This window comes from Vulpes vulpes, chromosome 15 (genome assembly GCF_048418805.1).
Source record: "Vulpes vulpes isolate BD-2025 chromosome 15, VulVul3, whole genome shotgun sequence".
NCBI classification, from domain to species: Eukaryota; Metazoa; Chordata; class Mammalia; order Carnivora; family Canidae; genus Vulpes; species Vulpes vulpes.
In genome coordinates this window covers 8,261,702-8,282,086 of record NC_132794.1, presented here as the reverse complement: position 1 = coordinate 8,282,086, position 20,385 = coordinate 8,261,702, and the positions used below count along the sequence as shown (strand labels likewise).

Genomic DNA, 20,385 nt, shown 5'->3' with positions numbered 1-20,385 from the left:
TCTCCTTATTCTTTGTCCTAAAGTCTGTTTTATTGGATGTTAATAAAGTTACATCCGCCTTCTGAAGCTTGCTGTTTGCGTGGAATATCTTTTTCCATCCCTCTGCTTTTAATCTATCTACATCTTTATAATTAAGGATGCTTAAGTCTTAAAGAGAACATATACTCAGGTCTTGCTTTTTTCTTTTTTTTTGTATCCATTCTGACACTCTGACTTTTAACTGCAGTGTTTAGTCGCTTATCATTTAGCTGAATTATGCCTGACATTTTGTTCATTTTTGTTTTTCCTTCTATTTTTCATTCCAATATTCCTTTTTTCCTGCCTTCTTTTGAATTATTTGGATTTTTAGTTTATCTACTTGCTTTTTAGCTATACTTCCTTGCCTTATGTTTCATAAGGCAAAAAGATTTCTTTTAATTAATTAATTTATTTAAAGAGAGATTTTGGGGGATCCCTGGGTGGCGCAGCGGTTTGGCACCTGCCTGTGGCCCAGGGAGCAATCCTGGAGACCCGGGATTGAATCCCACGTCGGGCTCCCGGTGCATGGAGCCTGCTTCTCCCTCTGCCTATGTCTCTGCCTCTCTCTCTCTCTGTGTGACTATCATAAATAAATAAAAATTAAAAAATAAATAAATAAAATAAAGAGAGATTTTGTGTGAGGGGAGGGGCAGAGGGAGAGAGAGAGAAAGAATCTCAAGTAGATTCCCCGCTAAGCATGGAATGCAATACAGGGCTCGATCTCCTGACGTTAAGATTATGACCTCAGCCTAAATCAAGAGTCGGACCCTTAACTAACTGAGCCACCTAGACACCCCTTTGCCTTACATTTCTAGTGATTACAATATAAATGCTTAATGGACACATCTATCAAGTTTATACCATTTCACATCAGATGTAGAAATACTGCCACCATATAGTTCCATTTACTCCTCTTCTACTTTCCTTTATGCTAGAGTTGTTATATGTACACCACCAGCATACACAGGTGATGCCAGATGTTATAATTTTTGCTGTAAACAGTCATATATTGGGGCGCCTGGGAGGCTCAGTTGGTTAGGCATTAGCCTTCGGCTCAGGTCACAATTCCAGGGTCTTGGGATCAAGCACCACATTGGGCTCCCTGCTCAGCATGGAGCCTGCTTCTCCCTCTTCCTGTGCCCCTCCCCAAACCCTTTTGTGCTCTTAGATAAATAAACAAAAAAAAAAATTTTTAAGTCATACTGCTTTAAAGAAATTAAGTAAGGGGGATCCCCGGGTGGCTCAGCAGTTTAGTGCCTGCTTTTGGTCTGGGGCGCAATCCTGGAGTCCCGGGATCAAGTCCCACATCAGGCTCTCTGCATGGAGCCTGCTTCTTCCTCTGCCTGTGTTTCTGCCTCTCCCTCTTTCTCTTTCTTTCTCTCTCTGTGTCTCTCATGAATAAATAAATAAAGTCTTAAAAAAAAAAAAAAGAAATTAAGTAGGGAAAGGTACTGTAAATTTATTCAGATATTTGCTGTTTCGTTTCTTCTTGAAGAATCCAAGTTCCCCTCTGGCGTAGTTCCCTCTACTCCCTGGCACTCCCATTGGCATTCTATCCAGTGGATCTGCACTATAACAATTTATCTTAGTGTCCTTTTATCTGGGAGTGTATTTTGCCTTCACTGTTGAAGCCTATTTTTGCTGGGTGTAGAATTCTGGGTTGACAGGGTTGTGTTTTTTTTTCTTGGAGCCCTTTACAAATACTGTCCCATTCTTTTTGGGCTTCCATGATTTCTGATGATAAATTGTGCATGTTCAACTCATCATTCCTCTGCATGTAAAGCAATGTTTTCCTCTGGCTGCTTTCAATACTTTCCCTTTATCTTTGTCTTCAGCAGTTCAACTATGATGTGTTCTGGTGTACTTTCATCAGCTTCATCCTGTTCATGGTTTGCTGAACATATTGAACTTGCCAATTCATGTCTTTTACCAACTTGGGGGATCACGTGGCCATTGTTTCCTCAAATATTTCTTTCTGCCTCATCTGTCTCTCTTCTTGTGGGATGCCAATTACTATATATTGGATATTTTTAGATTATCCCACAGGTTCCTTGATTTTTTCCCTAGTCTTTTTCTCTCTTCTTCAAATTGGATAATTATTATTATTCTATTTTCAAGTTCACAGAACTTGAGAACATGAGGAAAATATCATTATATCCATACAGTTGATCTTTGAAGGGTTATTGTGAACTAGACAAGCTAAAAGAAAAAAAATGCCATTCTAATTTTTAAAGGAAATTACTAATTAGAGATGGCCTATCCCTGTTGAAATTCAAGGAAATAAGGAAATTACTTCTATGTAGTACCTAGTACAACATGAGTACCAGGAACTGAACTGAGACTTTCACATGTACCCTTCTATTTAACCCAGGAATATAGGTATTACTGTCCATGTTTTACAGATAATGGTACAGAAGAGCAAACAAGTTAAGTAAGATGTCTCACCAGTAAGCTCAAGAACTGGGACTTTAACTATGACTCCCATTATACCCCTCCACAAAAAATCTCCTAACAAACTTAAGAAAATCACCAAGAATTAGATATGCAAGGTAATCTGATTTTCTATTATAACAAGATTAGTAATATGCACAGACGTTGGAAGGATGGGGGATATAGTGTATTAGGATTTCAAAAAAGCACCTGTAATAATATAGTATTAGGGGCTAGGAATTAAAGCTCTCACACAAATCTTTTAAATGCTGGTTCTACCACTTAACTCTTCGTGTGGCTCTGGCCATTTCAACCCTCCAAGCAATAGCTCTCTCATTTCTTAAAATGGGAACCACATAATGGTACCTATCTCCTAGGGTTCTGGTAAAGACTGAATGGGGAAAATGCACGTAATGCACAGTACCTACCACACAGTACATGCCAGATTAATTTCAGCTATTATTAAGGCATGGCATCTCCGTGGACAAAAGATGAAACAATGTGAATTATATAATGGTGATGAAATAACATGAAATGTTATAAACAACAAGTATTATTAGCCTCATCCCATTCAACTTCTAGCAATGTCTGCTTTTGTTTTATAATTTTCCAATTATCTTCTGGAAAAGAAATATTGTAATGGGGTCAACTAAAGAATTATACAGAACCGTTGCCTCAAAAAGAAATATGCTTATTATTTAGAAGAGAAAAATGCTGGAAATGACAGGAGAGCATTCACTGGAGATTGCTTAAATAAATCATGGCCAAACTATATGCACAGAACAAAAGACGTGTTTTTAGCAGACTATCTGATTGCATGGGAAGTGATTATTTCATAAACAACATAATCACAGTCTTACATGTATTGTGTAGGATGAAAACAGACTAGAAGAAAATATACGAAAAGATTAATATGGTCATTTGTAGGTGGTGGGGTAACAGATGAATTTCATTTCCTTAGTATAAATTACTATATTGTCTAGTTTTCCATAATGGTCAAGAATTCTTTTTATAACTAAAAAAAAAAAAATACTTTCAGAAAAAATAATTAGTTTATGTACACTGGCTGGCTTTATGTCAAGACTTTTGGTCCTTCAGACCTAAAATTTTCATCCCCAAAATGGCGATATAACTAAATGTTCATTTCTGGAGATGCTGAGAGAAAAGGTGATATGGGGATTAAAACAGTCAATAATGATCCTCAAATATCTTAAACCATCTTAACTAATTAACAGATCTTTTAACTATCATTTGGGAGAAAGTTAAATAAATTTTCTTGACTTAGATCCATGGCCAGACTTCCTCTTTGGAATGGGACAAGTGGGATCCCTGGGTGGCGCAGCAGTTTGGCGCCTGCCTTTGGCCCAGGGCGCGATCCTGGAGACCCGGGATCGAATCCCATATCAGGCTCCCGGTGCATGGAGCCTGCTTCTCCCTCCGCCTGTGTCTCTGCCTCTCTCTCTCTCTCTGTGACTATCATAAATAAATAAAAATTAAAAAAAAAAAAAAAAAGGAATGGGACGAGTTTTAAAGGACCCATCCCTTTAGGACAGCACTAGTCCTAAGATGCTGGGATGAGCTGCCTGAAGGTGTAACAGCTCAATAAATTATCTGTAAATTGAACAATGCCATAAAGTTGCTCACCATGAAGGATTCAGAAACATCTGAAACAGTGCAGAGGGCATTCAGGTAGTTGGCCTTTCAGGTGCCACCCCCAGATCTAAGAGACCATGAGAGTTTTGGTATTCATCGTTGGTCTGATTTCGGGTTTACGAGATGCCAGCTATGACAACGTTGTGCTGAACAGATTTGATTTGTTTCATGACAGTTTCCAGGTGCCACAGCAAAACAGGAAAAGTGCTTCCAATCTTACCAGGGGGTTCCACCTCCACTGACCTGCCTGCAGAACCCCAAGACAGCCTCCGATGATCATCAACAGTTGGGAGGCACCATACATTGCAACAAAAAGAAGGGAAGGGAAAGAAAGGAACAACATCTATACAGAAAGCTACAGGAAGCCTTTTAACTGAGCTTCTAAACAGAAACAGAAACAATACTTTGTAAGGGGAGGTGCTCATCAGAGATTTATAATCCTAACAGGCAATATGCAAGTTTCTCCACCAAAGCTGAGATTCCCCTCTCGGAGTCTGGGTGTTTGAAACCCAAGCTACTTCAGCAGAGACTTCTCCTCTCAGACATTACTCATCTGTTAACTGGAGACATCTGACTAATCACTGGATAATCACCCCAAGATAACAGCTACTTAGCTTAACAGGGGCAGGGGATCTAGCCAGGCTTCCCTGGGTTCCAGAGGGGACCCCAGTCATTCAGTTCTCATTTTCAGTCTGGGGAAGGTCAGAAAACTGAATGGCGCTGATTTTATGACTAATACGTGCATAACTTTGACATGACTCACAGTAACAACAAAAGAAACACAGTATAATCCCTTTGGGTTGTGTAGTTGCACCTACAACAGGAGAAAGAGCTTATCTCATAACAGATATACTTCAATCCCCATTGCCTTAAATCTTCTTGGAACAAGGCAGGGTATAAAAAGAAACAGTCCAGGGGCTCCAGGGGGGCTCAGTCAGCTAACCATTCAACTCTTGATTTCAGCTCAGGTCATGATCTCAGGATCATGGGATTGGGCCCTGTGTCAGGCTCCACCCCCAGCACAGACTCTGCTTGAGATTCTCTCTCTCCCTCTCCATCTGCCTCTCCCCCAGTTCACACTCTAAATAAATAATTAAAATCTTTTTAAATTAATTAATTAAAAATTGCTTTCAAAAAGAAAGAAAAACAGTCCAGTCAACCATGTCAGCCTGCCATTACAATTTAATTGTCCCTGTCAGCTGGGCCTGAGTGTCCAGGTGACAAGACCTTGGGCACTTTGTTGGCCAGTGGTCTCGACTGACACCCATGACCTGAGGAACCAGGCTCTAGAAGGCTCTCCAGCCCCATTTGTATGGCGTGGGATGGGGTGGGGTGGGGTGGGGCGGGGGGGGGTAGTTCATGTAAAAAGGGGCTTTACTGCTTAAAATATACATATAAAATCAAGCCACAGATCTAGTACAACCCTCTCATTTTACAGATAAGGAAACGGATCCAGAGAATTTGGGTGGTTCCCCCAACATCACACAGCTGGTGTGTGAGAATGACAGAGATAAAATTACGGTCTAAGTTTCCAAGGTCACTGACACCACGATCCCACCATGTAGTTTCATTTTGGGGTAAATTCTGTTCACACTCTTTTACCCAATTTTAAGCTGGGAAAACTACATTAGTATCCAGGTGACCTCTAGAGCCAAAGGCCAGAAAAAGAAGTAGGGACAGACCTCAGCATAATCCCTTCCTCTTCTCTTGTCTCCTCTACCCTTCCCACATCCCGAGAAAACACTTCTCTGCCAGGCAATGACTTCATCATTTTCCTTCTCGCTAATTTGAATACTCTTGTGGGAGAGCCAAACAAAAAATGAAAATGATGAATGACCCCTTGTGCAATGCAGAAAAAATGTGGCGTCTGGGTCTCAGAGTGATGGAATCCCCCTCATGCAGAAACAGAACATGCTTCTCTCCAAAACAAAAAGCAGAAACAAGGGCATTTCAGAGCTCCGAGTGTGTGTGGACAAATGGTAGGTGTGTAAAAGATTTTAAAGGGGCAGATGAAAGCAAATCAACCCTCACCTCCAAAGCAGGTAAGTGTTTTATGTGAAAGAAAAACAGAAATTTTTCTGAGTCACAAAGCCATGTCGGGGGAGGAAAGGGAATGGGGGAGAGGTATGCAGAAGAGGCCAAGGGAAAAAGATCTGCTTGATCACCTAACACATTTTTACGAAAACAAATGTTTCAACCCACAGTTCAGCCTCTACTTCCTCACATGTATACAGGTAAGTGGCCATACTTGAATGATCATGAATATCAAAATCTAAGAATATTTAAAAATTTTCCACTTAGAAACTAGGGGCACCTGGATGGCTCAGTGATTGAGAGTCTGCCTTTGGCTCAGGGCATGATCCTGGGGTCCAGGGATTCAGTCCCGCATCGGGCTCCCTGCATGGAGCCTGCTTCTCCCTCTGCCTGTGTCTCTGCCTCTCTCTGTGTCTCTCATGAATAAATAAATAAAATCTTTTAAAAAAATGTGAATTCATAAACTGTTTTACTTTTTTCCTGCATTGAGTTTTACCTTTTTTATTTTTATTTATTTTTTAAAGATTTTATTTATTTATTAGAGACACAGCGAATGAGAAAGAGAGAGGCAGAGACACAGGCAGAGGGAGAAGCAGGCTCCATGCAGGGAGCCCGACGCGAGACTCGATCCCGGGTCTCCAGGATCACACCCCGGGCTGAAGGTGGCGCTAAACCGCTAAGCCCCCGGGGCTGCCTGAGTTTTACTTTTTTTAAATGAAGCACATTTGACATATAATACTGTGTACATTTATGATGTAGGTGTTAACTGGATACACTTATCTGTTGTAATGTGATTGCTATTGTAGCAATAATTGGCACCTCTATTACTTATCATCTCTGTTTTTTTGGTTTTAAGTAGGCTCCATGCCCTACACAGAACTCAAACTCACAACCCTGAGATCAAGAGTCAGATGTTTCACTGACTGAGCCATCAAGACGCCCCTCACATTACTTATTCTTTTTTTTTTTTTTTTTTTTTTTTAGTGGTTGGAATATGTTCTAGTCTCAAAGTATGTTTGACAATTATAATATGGTCCTGTTTACATTCACTGTGCTGTGCATTAGATCATGAGGACTTACTTAAGAACAACTCATTCATTACAAGTTTGTGCTCTTAAACAACATCTGCTCCAAGCTCCCACCCCCCCCACCCCACCCCACCCCCATTCCCTGGTAACCACCATTCTACTCTCTGTTCTTACAAGCCTGGCTTTTCAAGATCCCACATACAAGTGACATCACACAGTACTTCTCCTTCTCCATCCAACTTCTCTCACTTAGCATGACATCCTGTCCATGTTGTCACATAACCAAGTTTTTTAAATGCTGCTTTCTTGTCATACATTTTTTTACTACAGTAGAACCTTGGGACACATTCTCAATCTTCATTTTTGTGTTTTAGAGTAGATGGTTATCATCAGTCTCCATCTGTACCCATCTCAGTGGGCAAAGAGGAGATACAACCAGCACTTACCGACCACTGAGCAAAGGGCTCCTCATTTCACCCCTCCCTTTGGCCCTCTCAACATGAGTGGCATTCCTATGAGTGGGCATCACTACAGTTTGCTCGTTTCAAGATGAGAAGTCATGGAATTTGCCAGCGATGCTCAGAGGCGTGAGATGCTGTCAGCACCATGTGCTACCCTGACCCCAGATTTCTTATCTGTCCACTCTGGGCCCTCCCTGTCATTAAGAAACCACTCCTCTGCACTCAATAACTAAGAGTGAAAACATTCCCAGCCATCAGAGGACTCGGTTCGCTTCTAAATTGCAGCTAACACTTGGCTTTCTAAGATGCATCTGAACCAGGGAAAAACATGTTTAGGGAATTTGCTGTCACCTTCTTTACTGAAAGCCTTTTCCAGCCCCAAACCTCATTTAATTACCCTTTATGGCATTTTATTATTCGTTTGAATATAACAGAGGCATCTGACAAAATGAGTATCAAATATATATGTATCAGCAGTATACAGCTGAGCAATTCTGCAGAGTTTTAAGTTTATCTGAGACGTTTAACTCAAAACAATCGTGTGACATCAAACACATGTATTTCTGAGCAGCACGAGAAATTTAGGGGTTCAAGGAAGATATGGGTGATACACAAGGTATATCGTGAGATGGATGAAAATGTTCAAAGAGTTGATGTTCTGGCTCTTTCCAAATGACTGTTGTTACCTATGAAAATAATAAATTGTGAAGATTTAAAAAAAGAACAAATGTGATTAAAAGAAGGGGGGAAAACTGGCTCCACATATTTCAAGGGTAATACAAACACAGACAATGAACTATGTTTTCTCATCTTTCAAGAAAAGCTGGACTAAAACAACACATTTTTGGCAAGATAGTAACTAGTGATGAGCCATCATGCTTCATGCATGATGAGAAAAAACTGCCAAAATCTTCAACAAAAACTCCACCCCAAGAAAACACATATTACAATCTGGGGCAAAGACAATGCTGATCTGTTTCACAGACACTCACAGCACTGCCATTGAAGAGCATGTGATGAAGATTAAGGATAAGTAAATGGTGGCCTGCATGGTTTCTGATTTACTCAAGATCACTCATGTAGTAAAAGGCAAAACTGGAATTCCAACCTAGTACATCCTCTGATCTAAGCCCCTAGGTCAAACCAGTAAGCCTATCCTCAGGAATTAAAAATGAGTAAACCATGGGGAACTAGTTGTTTCTGCAAATACTTCCCACAGTGGATACCTCACGATAGTATTTTAGGGTTTTGTGTTTGGTATGGTTTGGTTTGATTTTGGTTTTGGTTTTTTAGTCTGGCATACCCTCAAAAGATTAAAAATCACCACCACTGAGAACATGAGACTGTGCAGTGTGTTTGGAAGAAGGCTCCAGAGGAAGAGCTTCCATTGTGGGTGGGGTCCAGAAGAAGCACCGCCATGGCTGGGCAGCCTGTCCTGCATGCCCCTGAAGCCAACGATGTTCACTGCTCACATGGCCATCGCTGGATGGTTATATTCACCCTCACTCTTCTGTACAGCAAAACCTGGGACGCTTCAGGTTATCCAATAGTTAAATGTTGTTTAATGATAAGAGAGACAAATAAGGTCCAATTCTAATGAAAATGCTACCCAGACAACACATGTTGCAACCATCACAAAATGGCAAGCCTCACAATGAGTTTACCCCGCTTTAAAAAAAAAAAAATCAGCTACAGAATGTGAAAGCAAACATCCTAAAACACTAAAAATTAATGTGGAGGCATCTCTGGAAAATAATGGGCCACTTCAAAATTCACTTCCAGGAGCTTGGCATGTGAAAGGTTAACTTATTCAGGTGTTGAATTTCGGGGGGGAGGGAAGCATTTGATGGAGAACTTGCCAAAATCACCAGCCCTTCAGTCGTGACCTCTAGAGTCAAAGGCTAGAGTTATATTCTAAACCTTAATTTAGAAGTAAACATTAAAATGAAGGTTTCTTTAAAATACTTCAATAATTTTCACTTTAGAAGTACCAAATTGGCCCATAAAAAAGCTCACACTAATTATTCCAAAGCAATCAACTTCTTAAAAACCCTTTATTTCACAATTATACCAACATCCCATTAATTTGGGACACTTACCCATGTATTTATTCTTTGCTCATTACCTATGTGCACATTAAGAGTACACCAATAACACAATACAGGCATTAATATGTAAAACGTCAACAAAAGCCATCTGGAAAGCTAATGAATAATCAAGGGATTTCAAATTAAACTACAGAATTTTCCCTTAGAATCTTTAGGACAACACTGTCAAGTTCAATCTATTCACTTCGCCTCCAGAATCAATTTTTCAAACCTTATGACAGGTCTAATCGCTTCCACCTGTGTCTCTAGCTTGACTCTTGACTGGCATGCTACCAGCCAGGGTGGAAATGTAGACAAAGACCCCTATTAGGATCCGGCTGTTTCTCTACTGTGAGGTCACTCAGCCATTAAATTAGTTCCAGCCCAATTTCTGTCTCTCAGGCCTCGACTTCAGGGGAGGAGGGTGTGCAGGAGAGCGAGTTAGGGGAACAGAACCAGAAGAGCAGAAAAGGGAAAAGAGATATTTGGGACTGAGTGGACACACATGCAGAGTGGCAAGAAGCTAGGATGGGCCCTAAATGCTGAAACAAAAATCCTCTTTCTGAAATGATGGTGGCAGTGCTCCCCGAAGTGATTCCCCCAAAATGTTTTCCAAAACTGTGTTATGGGATTGTTTTTCCATTTCACTCCATTTGCCTGCAGGAAGTCCACTGTCTCCCATGCAAAGTGAGCCTAATTCACAAAACCAATTCAGCCTTCCAGAGGTGCTGGAGCAAGGCTGGCTGGTGAAAGAGACCGACTCAGGAAGATCACCCGATCGAGGGAGGGTCCAGTGCCCCAGATCTCACAGCTGAGAGCAAGGCCCAGGGGAGGGATATTGTCACGGTTACAGAGCCAGGGCATGATAAAATATTCGGTTCTAGCATTCTGCTCACCAGACCGGGAGATTTATGGAGAAGAAATGGGTAGGAAATACCAGAAAGAGAGATAGAACATGGAAGACTCAAAAAAAAAAAAAAAAAAAAAAAGAACATGGAAGACTCCTAACTCTGGGAAACGAACTAGGGGTGGTGGAAGGGGAGGAGGGCAGGGGGTGGGGGTGACTGGGTGGCGGGCACTGAGGGGGGCACTTGACAGGATGAGCACTGGGTGTTATTCTGTATGTTGGCAAATTGAAACCAATAAAAAATAAATTTATTATTTTAAAAAAAAGCCAAAAAAAAAAAAAAAAAGGAATGATGCCTGACACATAGTAACTACTCAAAAAAAAAAATTCACTGACCAGTCTACTTCCTTACTTCCTTCCCTCCAACACGTTACCTACTATGCCTGCTTCTCTCTACCGGAAGCCCTCACGCTCAGAACAAGAAGGGTGCCCACAACGTGTATGGACTGAACGTGCGCTGCAATTTGAGTCTTCCAATGCACTGTAAGGCTGGGGTAGTACCTTCTCCATCATTCTCCTTCATGCACCTAACACAGTTCCTGGCATATAGCAGGCACATCGTAAATGCTTATTCCATGAATGAGGAAGGCAAGCGTCAGCCTGAAAAACCCAGGGACTTAAACAATAGTAAGAAAATAAACAACTTGTTTAATAAGGAAATATGTATTATTCTTTACAAATAAAAAAGTGGCCGCCCTGGGTGTGTTTATTGGGGATATAGCAGTATATGCAAAGGAAACCAGTATCAACAAGTTTGTGTCCATCTGACTCGCCATCAACTGTGGCTTCACACAGGAGTTATTTCAACATCTGACAGTGACTTGGCACAAGTCATCGAAAAAGATGATATGAGTCAAAATCTAATAAGTGACAATTCCAAAATTATCATAACTTGGGGCACCTGGGTGGCTCAGGGGTTGAGCATCTGCCTTTGGCTCAGGTCGTGATCCCCAGGGTCATGAGATCGAGTCCCACATCGGGCTCCCCAGTGGGAGCCTGCTTTTCGCTCTACTTATGTTTCTGCCTCTGTGTGTGTGTCTCTCATGAATAAATAAGTAAAATCTTTAAAATATATATATCATAACTCAGTTACTCCCAAGCTCTGTGCTCTGTGGTCTAGCCTAATGTCTTCTCCACAGCTGAAACTTATCATGAGATGAGACACAATGTAGTATCCCAACCACGCAACTTGGAGTTATTTCTCCCAGCAGTGATGATGGATTAGCACCATCTATTGCCACCACTGGGTGGTGTAGACCCCACCACCACCAATAGCTCACATTTATAAATGGCTTCCGGGGTGCACAGCTGTAGGACGTGACTGTGGGACATTGTAAAGTTCACTGGTCCAGACACAGTACTGAACCCATGCCCTTGGGCCCTATCCAATCAGCTGAGCTAACTGGTCACAGGAAAATCTATCAGGAAACAGGGCAGAAAGAAAAAGAAAGGTGTCTAAAGGCAATCAAATCCAGCATTACATCCAAAAGGTTACCCTGACAATGGAGTAGAGAACCCATTTCAGGGTCAGAAATACATGCCAGGGAAAAGGACTAGAACAGGAAATACAGGGTGAAATTATCTGTCCTAATCAGACTGGTGAGTAGCTGGGCCACTATTAGGGGAACATTACCCACTGACATGGCTTTCACTTCTTATATTTGGAGAGGGGAGCCCACAAGGCCCTTCAATTGCCTTGATTTAGTTGCCAGCAAGCAGCTGCCTTATCCCCCCCCCTCGCCCCCCCAGTTACTCCCTTTCCCCAGAGCTCCTTCCCCTCTGCTGAATTACTAACACACCTTTAAAGTTCACAGTTTAGGGGCCAGCGTGAAGGTGGTGCATGGCTTTCACACCAGCCAGCTTTCATACCTTGAGATCAAATGGAAGCTTTCAATGCCTGTCTCAGGGCCACGGTAGGTTAACTGGGTTTGTAGCCAAAGGAGAAAGTAGGATGCCCTCTGAAGTATTTGTCAGAAGAGAAATTTCCAAATCGTCCTCAATTTGCACTAGTAACATAAGAAAAACACCTCTAATGGCACTGAGTAGGCAGTGACACAGAATTAATGTTAGTACTCAAATAATTATTTTCGCCCATGATTTTTCTTTGATGGTTATTCACACAGAACCATCAGAGGCCTATTACAGTCTTCAGAAACTTCTATCTCTATGGAAACCGTAAGGCTGACCTAGAAGGCCATGATTTCACCCTAAGAACACCAACCCTGAGCCCTCACAGAGAGTGGGTGTCAGAAGCCCATTCCCTCTGATGTATATCTCAAATATGATACAGTCAGGACCCTCTTAAAAGGCAAAGCCACAACCCAAGGACAACAGGCTAGAGAGCATGACCAGGAACTTACCTACCACCACCCCAGGGAGACTTTCCACTCCCTGCCCAGGGTATCTCATGGTCCCCATTTCACTCACAGCAGCACAGTGCATTGGGGTGTTGGAGGCAGAGAAAAAAGATTTTAGAAACCTCATAATAGGGACGCCTGGGTGGCTCGGTAGTTGAGCGTTTGCCTTCGGCTCAGGTCATGATCCCAGGTCTGGGAATCAAGTCCTGCGTTGGGCTCCCTACAGGGAGCCCACTTCTCCCTCTGCCTGTGTCTCTGCCTCTCTCTGTGTCTTTCATGAATAAATAAATAAAACATTAAAAAAAAAGAAACCTTATAATAAAGGTCTATTATCTAATTTAAATTTTACCTCTATTCCAGACCATTAGGAAAGAGCCACAGAAGTGAGAGACATAAAGAAAGAAACACACATGGAGTTCAGACCCAGGCCATTCTTTTGAAAATTCTCCTTGTTCTGCATAATGGATCTATTGATGTGGTCAATCAACAGGAACAGTTCCATATACAGTAAATTCTGATATGCAGCTTTCTACGTGCTGGCATGAAACCAGAGTTTGACTCTGATGACCCTAGGCACTAAGAGATAATGTATGAAATTGGTTGATACATATAAAGTACATTGAAGCAGTGTCTGGAAAATAAAAGGTTTTAATACATGTTAGCTGGTATTATTATAATCACAATAGATTGTACTTCCAAGAGGATAGCTCATATGGGATCAAATATAATATTAGCTATAGAAATGGTTTTGGCCTGGAGCACCTGGGTGGGTTAATCAGTTAAGCATGTAACTCTTGACTTCAGCTCAGGTCACAATCTCAGGGTCGAGGGATCAAGCCCCGCATCGGGCTCCCCACTCGGTGCAGAATCTGCTGGAGATTCTCTCTCACCCTCTGCCCCTCCCCCTGCTCTCATGTTCTCTCTTCTCAAAAACAAATAAATAAATCTTTAAAAAAAAAAAAGAAAGAAAGAAAGAAAAGAAATGGTTTCAGTCTTACTCTTAAAAAGTAATAAGCCATATGTTTCATCTATCTATCTCATGGTCCCTTGGTGGACAACTGAGTTTTTGGCATCAAGGTGACCTCTTCAAATTCCTTCTCCTAAAAAAGACTACAACCCATCCACCCCACCCCACCCCCAGGAACTTCTCACCAGGCCTGCTGACTCACGAGGCTGCAGTGAGTAACTTTATCTCTTAGTGTTAGGAAGGAAGCCATGCGAGCAGTGGGAGAGGACATCTGTAAGTTACGGTGAGCGGCCACTATTTATTTATGCAATATCTGCTCTGTGCCAAGGAGAGGGATTAATCATTAATCATCAAAGCTATTTCATTCTCTGTGTTCTACAGAGACCAGGCAAGAAGAGAAACAAAGAAGCTTCCTAAATGCCCTTGGAAAAGTCAAAATATTTTTCTCTTTTATAAAAATAAAAACTTCATCCTACAGAAGATTCCGACTCCGCGGTTGTGACGCTCAGCTACACGCTTTTACAGACTCATGCTGCTTAACACAGAATTTAAGGGGAAAAAAAGAGTTCATTATCAAAAAGGAACTTACCAGTATTCAAGGGTACTAAAGCAGTATTTACCTGGCATTTCTTTTTCCATTCTAAAACATGTGTTCACAAGGGTGTAAGAAAACCCAACCATCTGATTACACAGGCGACAGGCCATCCACTCTAGAGGGCTTGCAGTCCCCTCAGTAATGCGCTGCCCACTACAGGAGCTCAGAGGCCATAATTCCAGTGGCTCAAGATCGTCCCAACATAAAATATTCTTCACTATTGCCCAACAAAAATGGACAAGAAGTGCCAGTGTTTTCCAATCTAAACTTAACCTCCCGGGCACTGGGGTGGCTCAGTAATTGAGCATCTGCCTTTGGCTCAGGGCATAATCCTGAAATCCTGGGATCGACTCCCTCATCCGGCTCCTCACAGGGAACCCGCTTCTCCCTCTGCCTGTGTCTCTGCTTCTCTCTGTGTCTTTCATGAATAAATAAAATCCTTGAAAAAATTAAATTAAAAAAATAATAATAAACTTAATCTCCCCAAACCTTATAGCAAATACCATGTCTGATTCTTTTATTTGGAAAATATAATTATAACAGGTCACCTTTTCAACATAGTGTTCTCTTGAGTAATAAAGGATTACCAGAGAGTTCACACGCGCAAGTAACGATTGTTCCATATACAAACACGGGCTTTTTCCTTCTCGTCGAAGAGCAAGGGCCCAGGTAGTACGGGAAACAGAAGAGGTTGGGAACACTAATAAAGAAAGTACCCATGACAACACACAATAACCCGGCAAAACAAGAACTGTTCATTACCATGGCTCATATTCCCATTCCCATTACACCCGCCTGGCTCTACCAATCCCACGACACGAATGCTTCCCCTATATACTCTTCACACAAAACTGCCAGTTCCACGACTCTGAGTATGACCATCAAGAAAATGCTAAGGTTATCTCATCATTTTATATGAACAAGAATATGCTAAGGTTATCTCATCATTTTATATGAACATATTATCAAATTCCAGAAAATAATAAGAAAGACCAAAATATTTCCCTACTGTGAATTATGCATCTAATTGTGTAGTCCCATGAGTGAAAAAGCCCAGAAACTGGGAATCCAGTGCTTTGTGGTTTATTTTGGAGTCTTACATTCCTGAAACTTTAAACCCATGTTGAAGGAAGATGCCTTTCTTACTCACTCCCTCTATAAGCCTACTTTTTAAATGATCTCAATATAAGAGTACTGATTAATACTAATTTAAGTACTTTCATCTGGTTGATGTTTTTTTTAACTTTAACTGAAGTCCAAGAAACAGAAGAAATAAGAAGGAAAGCTCAGTAAGAATAAATCTCGAACATCTTGGGACGCCCGGGTGGCTCAGCAGTTGGGTATCTGCCTTCGGATCAGGGCATGATCCCGGGATCTGGGATTGAGTCCCACATCGGGCTTCCTGCAAGGAGTCTGCTTCTCCCTCTGCCGGTGTCTCTGACTGTCTCTGTCTTTCATGAATAAATAAATAAATCTTTAAAAAAAAAAGGGGGGGGGAGGGAGCCCCCGTGGCACAGCAGTTTAGCACCACCTGCAGCCCAGGGCCTGATCCTGGAGACCCAGGATCGAGTCCCGAGTTGGGCTCCCTGCATGGAGCCTGCTTCCCTCTGCCTCTCTCTCGCTCGCTCTGTATCTCTCATGAGTAAATAAAATAAAATCTTTAAAAAAAAAAAAAAAACAAACCCTCGAACATGTAAATGGGATTACAGAGCACTTACAAAATGGATTGGGTAGGAACATATCAAAATGGGTTTGCGAATTTCGAAATTTCCAATTTGTTTCAATTTAACACAGTTCACCTGTCGTTCAAATGTGCTAACCCCCTCAAAACACCTTCGACTAAGTGTTAGACGCCGGCTATGACCACACACAAATAAAAGGATAAACTGAGTAATATCGCCACTGGCTGAAGATATTTTTTCATGAAGTTTTTTCCAAGGATCATCTGAAAAGCCCACTAGCAAAGGAAGAGAGTCATGATTCACAAAATCCCCTTGTTTTGAGGTACAAACCTGTGATCAAGAAACATTTCTCAATTTTTCTTCCTACATTTTACCTCTTCCAGGATAAGGGAACTCCCATCTTTTTGCTAATGGGATTATTGGGAGTAATCCTTCGTTCCCTCTACCCCTTCTCCCCCAGCACCAGTCAGACAGGACAATCAACATAACTGGACTCCTCTTAGTAGGTACACAATATCCGGCCACAAAACTTACCCGTCCAGAAGGTTCATCGTGGTGGGCGTCACCTCGGCAAACAGAATAACTTTCCCAAGTCGCTTTGTCTGCAGATTTTGTCGGTAGATCTCTAGGTTAAAATTTTCCGAAGAGAAGGCGCCCACGTCCGTGACCACAGGTAGAGCAGATGGGGTGATTTCTATTTCAGACGTGTAGGATGAAAGAAACTTAAGGGAGAGCTTGCCGGATTTTATTACTCCTTCAGGATCCACATGTTCCCCCAGCCACTGCATAAGAGGGTCCAAGATTTCCTGCATTATAAAGAAATGAAGAGGTCATAATTTGGCATTACATTAGGTGACGGTAGCCTTTCCCTAAAATGCCACTTGGTAATGTAAGTACTTCCTAATTCATGACCAGTGAGAGCTAAGTAACATATTCCAAACATCTACGCTATCATACGATAGACAGGAAGTATTTGGAGTATGTCTACACTATGCAGGTCCACTTATACATGGGCTTATTTCGGTAAACACTGTTCAGTGCTGTAAATTACGTTCTCTTCCTTATGCTTTTCTCAATAACTTTTTCTTTTCTCTAGCTTACCTTATTGTAAGGATACTGTATATAATACACACAGCATGCAAAATATGGGTTAATCGACCGTTTATGCCATTGGTAAGGTTTCCAGTTAATAGTAAGCTATTACCAGTTAGGTTTTGGGAAAGGCAAAATTATATGCTGTGGATTTTCAACCTACACTGGTAGGGATGGGGGGGGGATTCTCCTAATCATCACATTGTTCAAGGGTCAACTACAAACCATTCAGAAGCCAGGATCCAAAGAAAAAAATATAGCTCCTTATTAAATTTTCTATCCAGCATTATGTCCTATATCCTTAAAGTCTTCTCCAGCTCTAGAGCTCCTTAGTAATTCTCTAGTCTGTGCATTTTGCAGGAAATGTACAGCTTTATACTTTCACCTCTCAAGGAAATTCCTCCTCCTAGGCTGGGGAAATACTGTAAAATGCCAGTGAAAGCAGTCACAGAAGGGCCATCTGGGTGGCTCAGTGGTTGAGCATCTGCCTTTGGCTCAGGGCGTGATCCCAGGGTCCTGGGGTCAAGCCCCACATCGGGCTCCCTGCGAGGAGCCTTCATCTCCCTCTGCCTGTGTCTCTGCCTCTCTCTGTGTGTCTCTCATGAATAAATGAACAAAATCTTTAAGAAAGAAAGCCAGCCAGGGAAGACAAAGTACTAAGACAATAGCTATCACTCTCCACCACTGGAGGACCTCCACCCTGTTCTCCTAGACAAGCTGACCCACCACCAGCCACTGACAGGTCACCAGTAGGGGGGGGGAGGGACATGACTTTTACATCAGAAAATAATGGGGAACCCAACAGCTGCTTTCTCTTTGTCTGAATATGGGTCCGGGGGGGAGGGGGTTGGGAGGGAGATAGAATCTTCCAGAAACCTTGCCTAACCCAGAACAGAGTTCTAATTCCTAAAACAAGAAGGGGTCTTGGAGGCTCCTGGAAGGCTGCAACATCCTCTCGAGCCCTGGAGGACTTCCCTTCAGGGTGGGGTACAAGGTGGGGCACCAGGGAAACATGGGATCAGAGAGGAGTTACTACCCCGAGAGGCCAATACCAAATGTATTAAAATCAGACAGTTGGGATGCCTGGGAGGCTCAGTTGGTTAAGGTACCGACTCTTGGTTTCAGCTCAGGTAATGACCTCAGAGTCATGAGATCGAGCCCTGTGTCAAGCTCTACACACTCAGCACGGAGTAGGCTTCTCCCTCTCCTTCCCCCTTTGCCCCTCCCCCACTCACACACACTGTTTCTCTCTCTTTAAATAAATATTTTTAAAAATTAAAAAAAGGTGTTAAAAAGGTAAAATAAAACACACACAAGAAAATGGTAAAATAAACATTAACTATGATAAAAAACATCAGATTCAAGTAAAATGTTCTGTGCATTCATTCAACAAGCATTATGATATTATAGGGTCCCTACCATATGATAAACATTCCTAGTTCTGAGAGTCAATATTGAACAAAGGGGCCAAAGTTCTCATCCTCAAAAGGCTTACACTCTAGCATGGGAGTCAGATAATTTTGAAAAATTCAGCAGCACAAGACATCAAACGTTAGTAAGTCCTAAGTGCCAAGGAGAGATGATAAGCAGAGAGGAGAGATAAGAAATGTTGGAGGTAAGGGGATCCCTGGGTGGCTCGGCGGTTTGGCGCCTGCCTTTGGCCCAGGTGCGGTCCTGGAGTCCCGGGATCGAGTCCCGCGTCGGGCTCCCGGCATGGAGCCTGCTTCTCCCTCCTCCTGTGTCTCTGCCTCTCTCTCTCTCTATCTCTCTCATGAATAAATAAATTTAAAAAAAAATGTTGGAGGTAAGCCATTGTGCAGACGAACCCAGGACGCAGAGATGGAGAGAAAGAAGGTAGGATCACATAACATATGGGAATCACATCATTCTTCTTTATTTATACAGACAATTCCAAGGAAGAGCAGAGGCTCCAAGGGAGCACGATGCGGCAGGGAAGTGCCAGGAGGACAAGGAGTCCAGTGGATGGAGTTGGGGGTAGAGGCACCCACACTGGACAGAGCCATCAGGTCTACCGTGGGGACTTGGGCTTTCACTCTGGGGGCAATGAGGAGCCCTAGAGGCTTCCAGAAAGGGTGTGCAGTGACTTCCTGGTCACAGTCACAGCAGGATCACTCACTTAGCCAACTGTACCAAGAACAGATTAAGGAAAAAAAAATTAAAAAAATTAAAAAAAAAAAAAAAAGAACAGATTAAGGGGGAAGCAAACAAGTGGGAACAGACACCACCAGTCAGGAACCCTCTGATGTTCCCAGGAGGGAGATGATAATGCCTGCACAGGTGCACCAGTGGCCATACGAGTCTGCGGTAGAGGCTGCAAGATTCGCTGACAAATCACATCTGGGACGTTAGAGGAAATGAGGAGTCAAAAATGAGTCCACACAACTGATTCGGCCAACTTTATTTGTAAAACAAGGAGATAAAAGCTCACTTCTCTTTAAAAAAAAAAAAAAAAAAGAGCCCAAGATTTCTGGCCTAAGCACCTAGAAGGATGGAACTGCCACCAGAAATACTGAGGGAAGGAACAGGTTTGGATGGGAAGAGTCAGTTCTGGGCACATCACATTTGAAATATTGGTTAGAAACGCATGGGGAAGGGACACCTGGGTGGCTCAGCAGTTGAGCATCTATCTTTGGCTCAGGGCATGATCCCGGGGTTCCAGGTTCTGGGATTGAGTCCCGCATCAGACTCCCTGTGAGGAGCCTGCTTCTCCCTCTGCCTGTGTTCCTGCCTCTCTCTCTCTGTCTTTCAATGAATAAATAAATAAAATCTTTAAAAAATGCATGGGGGAAATGCTAAGTGAAATAAGTCATGCAAAGAAAGACAATTATCATACAGTTTCACTTACATGCTAAATATAAAAAATAGTGCAGAAGATCATATGGGAAGGAGGAGAACTGAATGGGGAAAAAATCAGAGAAGACAAGCCATGAGAGACTCTTAACTCTAGGAAACTAACCGAGGGTTGCTGGAGGGGAGAGGGGTGGGGGATGGCGTAACTGGGTGATGAGCACTAAGAAGGGCACCTGATGTGATGAGGACTGGATGTTATACTA

General features: G+C 42.3%; 1 protein-coding gene across 27 annotated transcripts in view; it reads right to left on the bottom strand.

Moving 5' to 3' along the window:
- Positions 1-20,385, bottom strand: part of HLCS (holocarboxylase synthetase) — a 223,764-nt gene that overhangs the window by 125,943 nt on the left and 77,436 nt on the right. For all 27 annotated transcript variants that reach the window (XM_072740736.1, XM_072740720.1, XM_072740731.1 and 24 more), the window contains one exon: positions 16,754-17,025. In XM_072740736.1, coding sequence (XP_072596837.1) covers positions 16,754-17,025 — 272 coding nt within the window. The remainder of the gene's footprint in view (positions 1-16,753; positions 17,026-20,385) is intronic.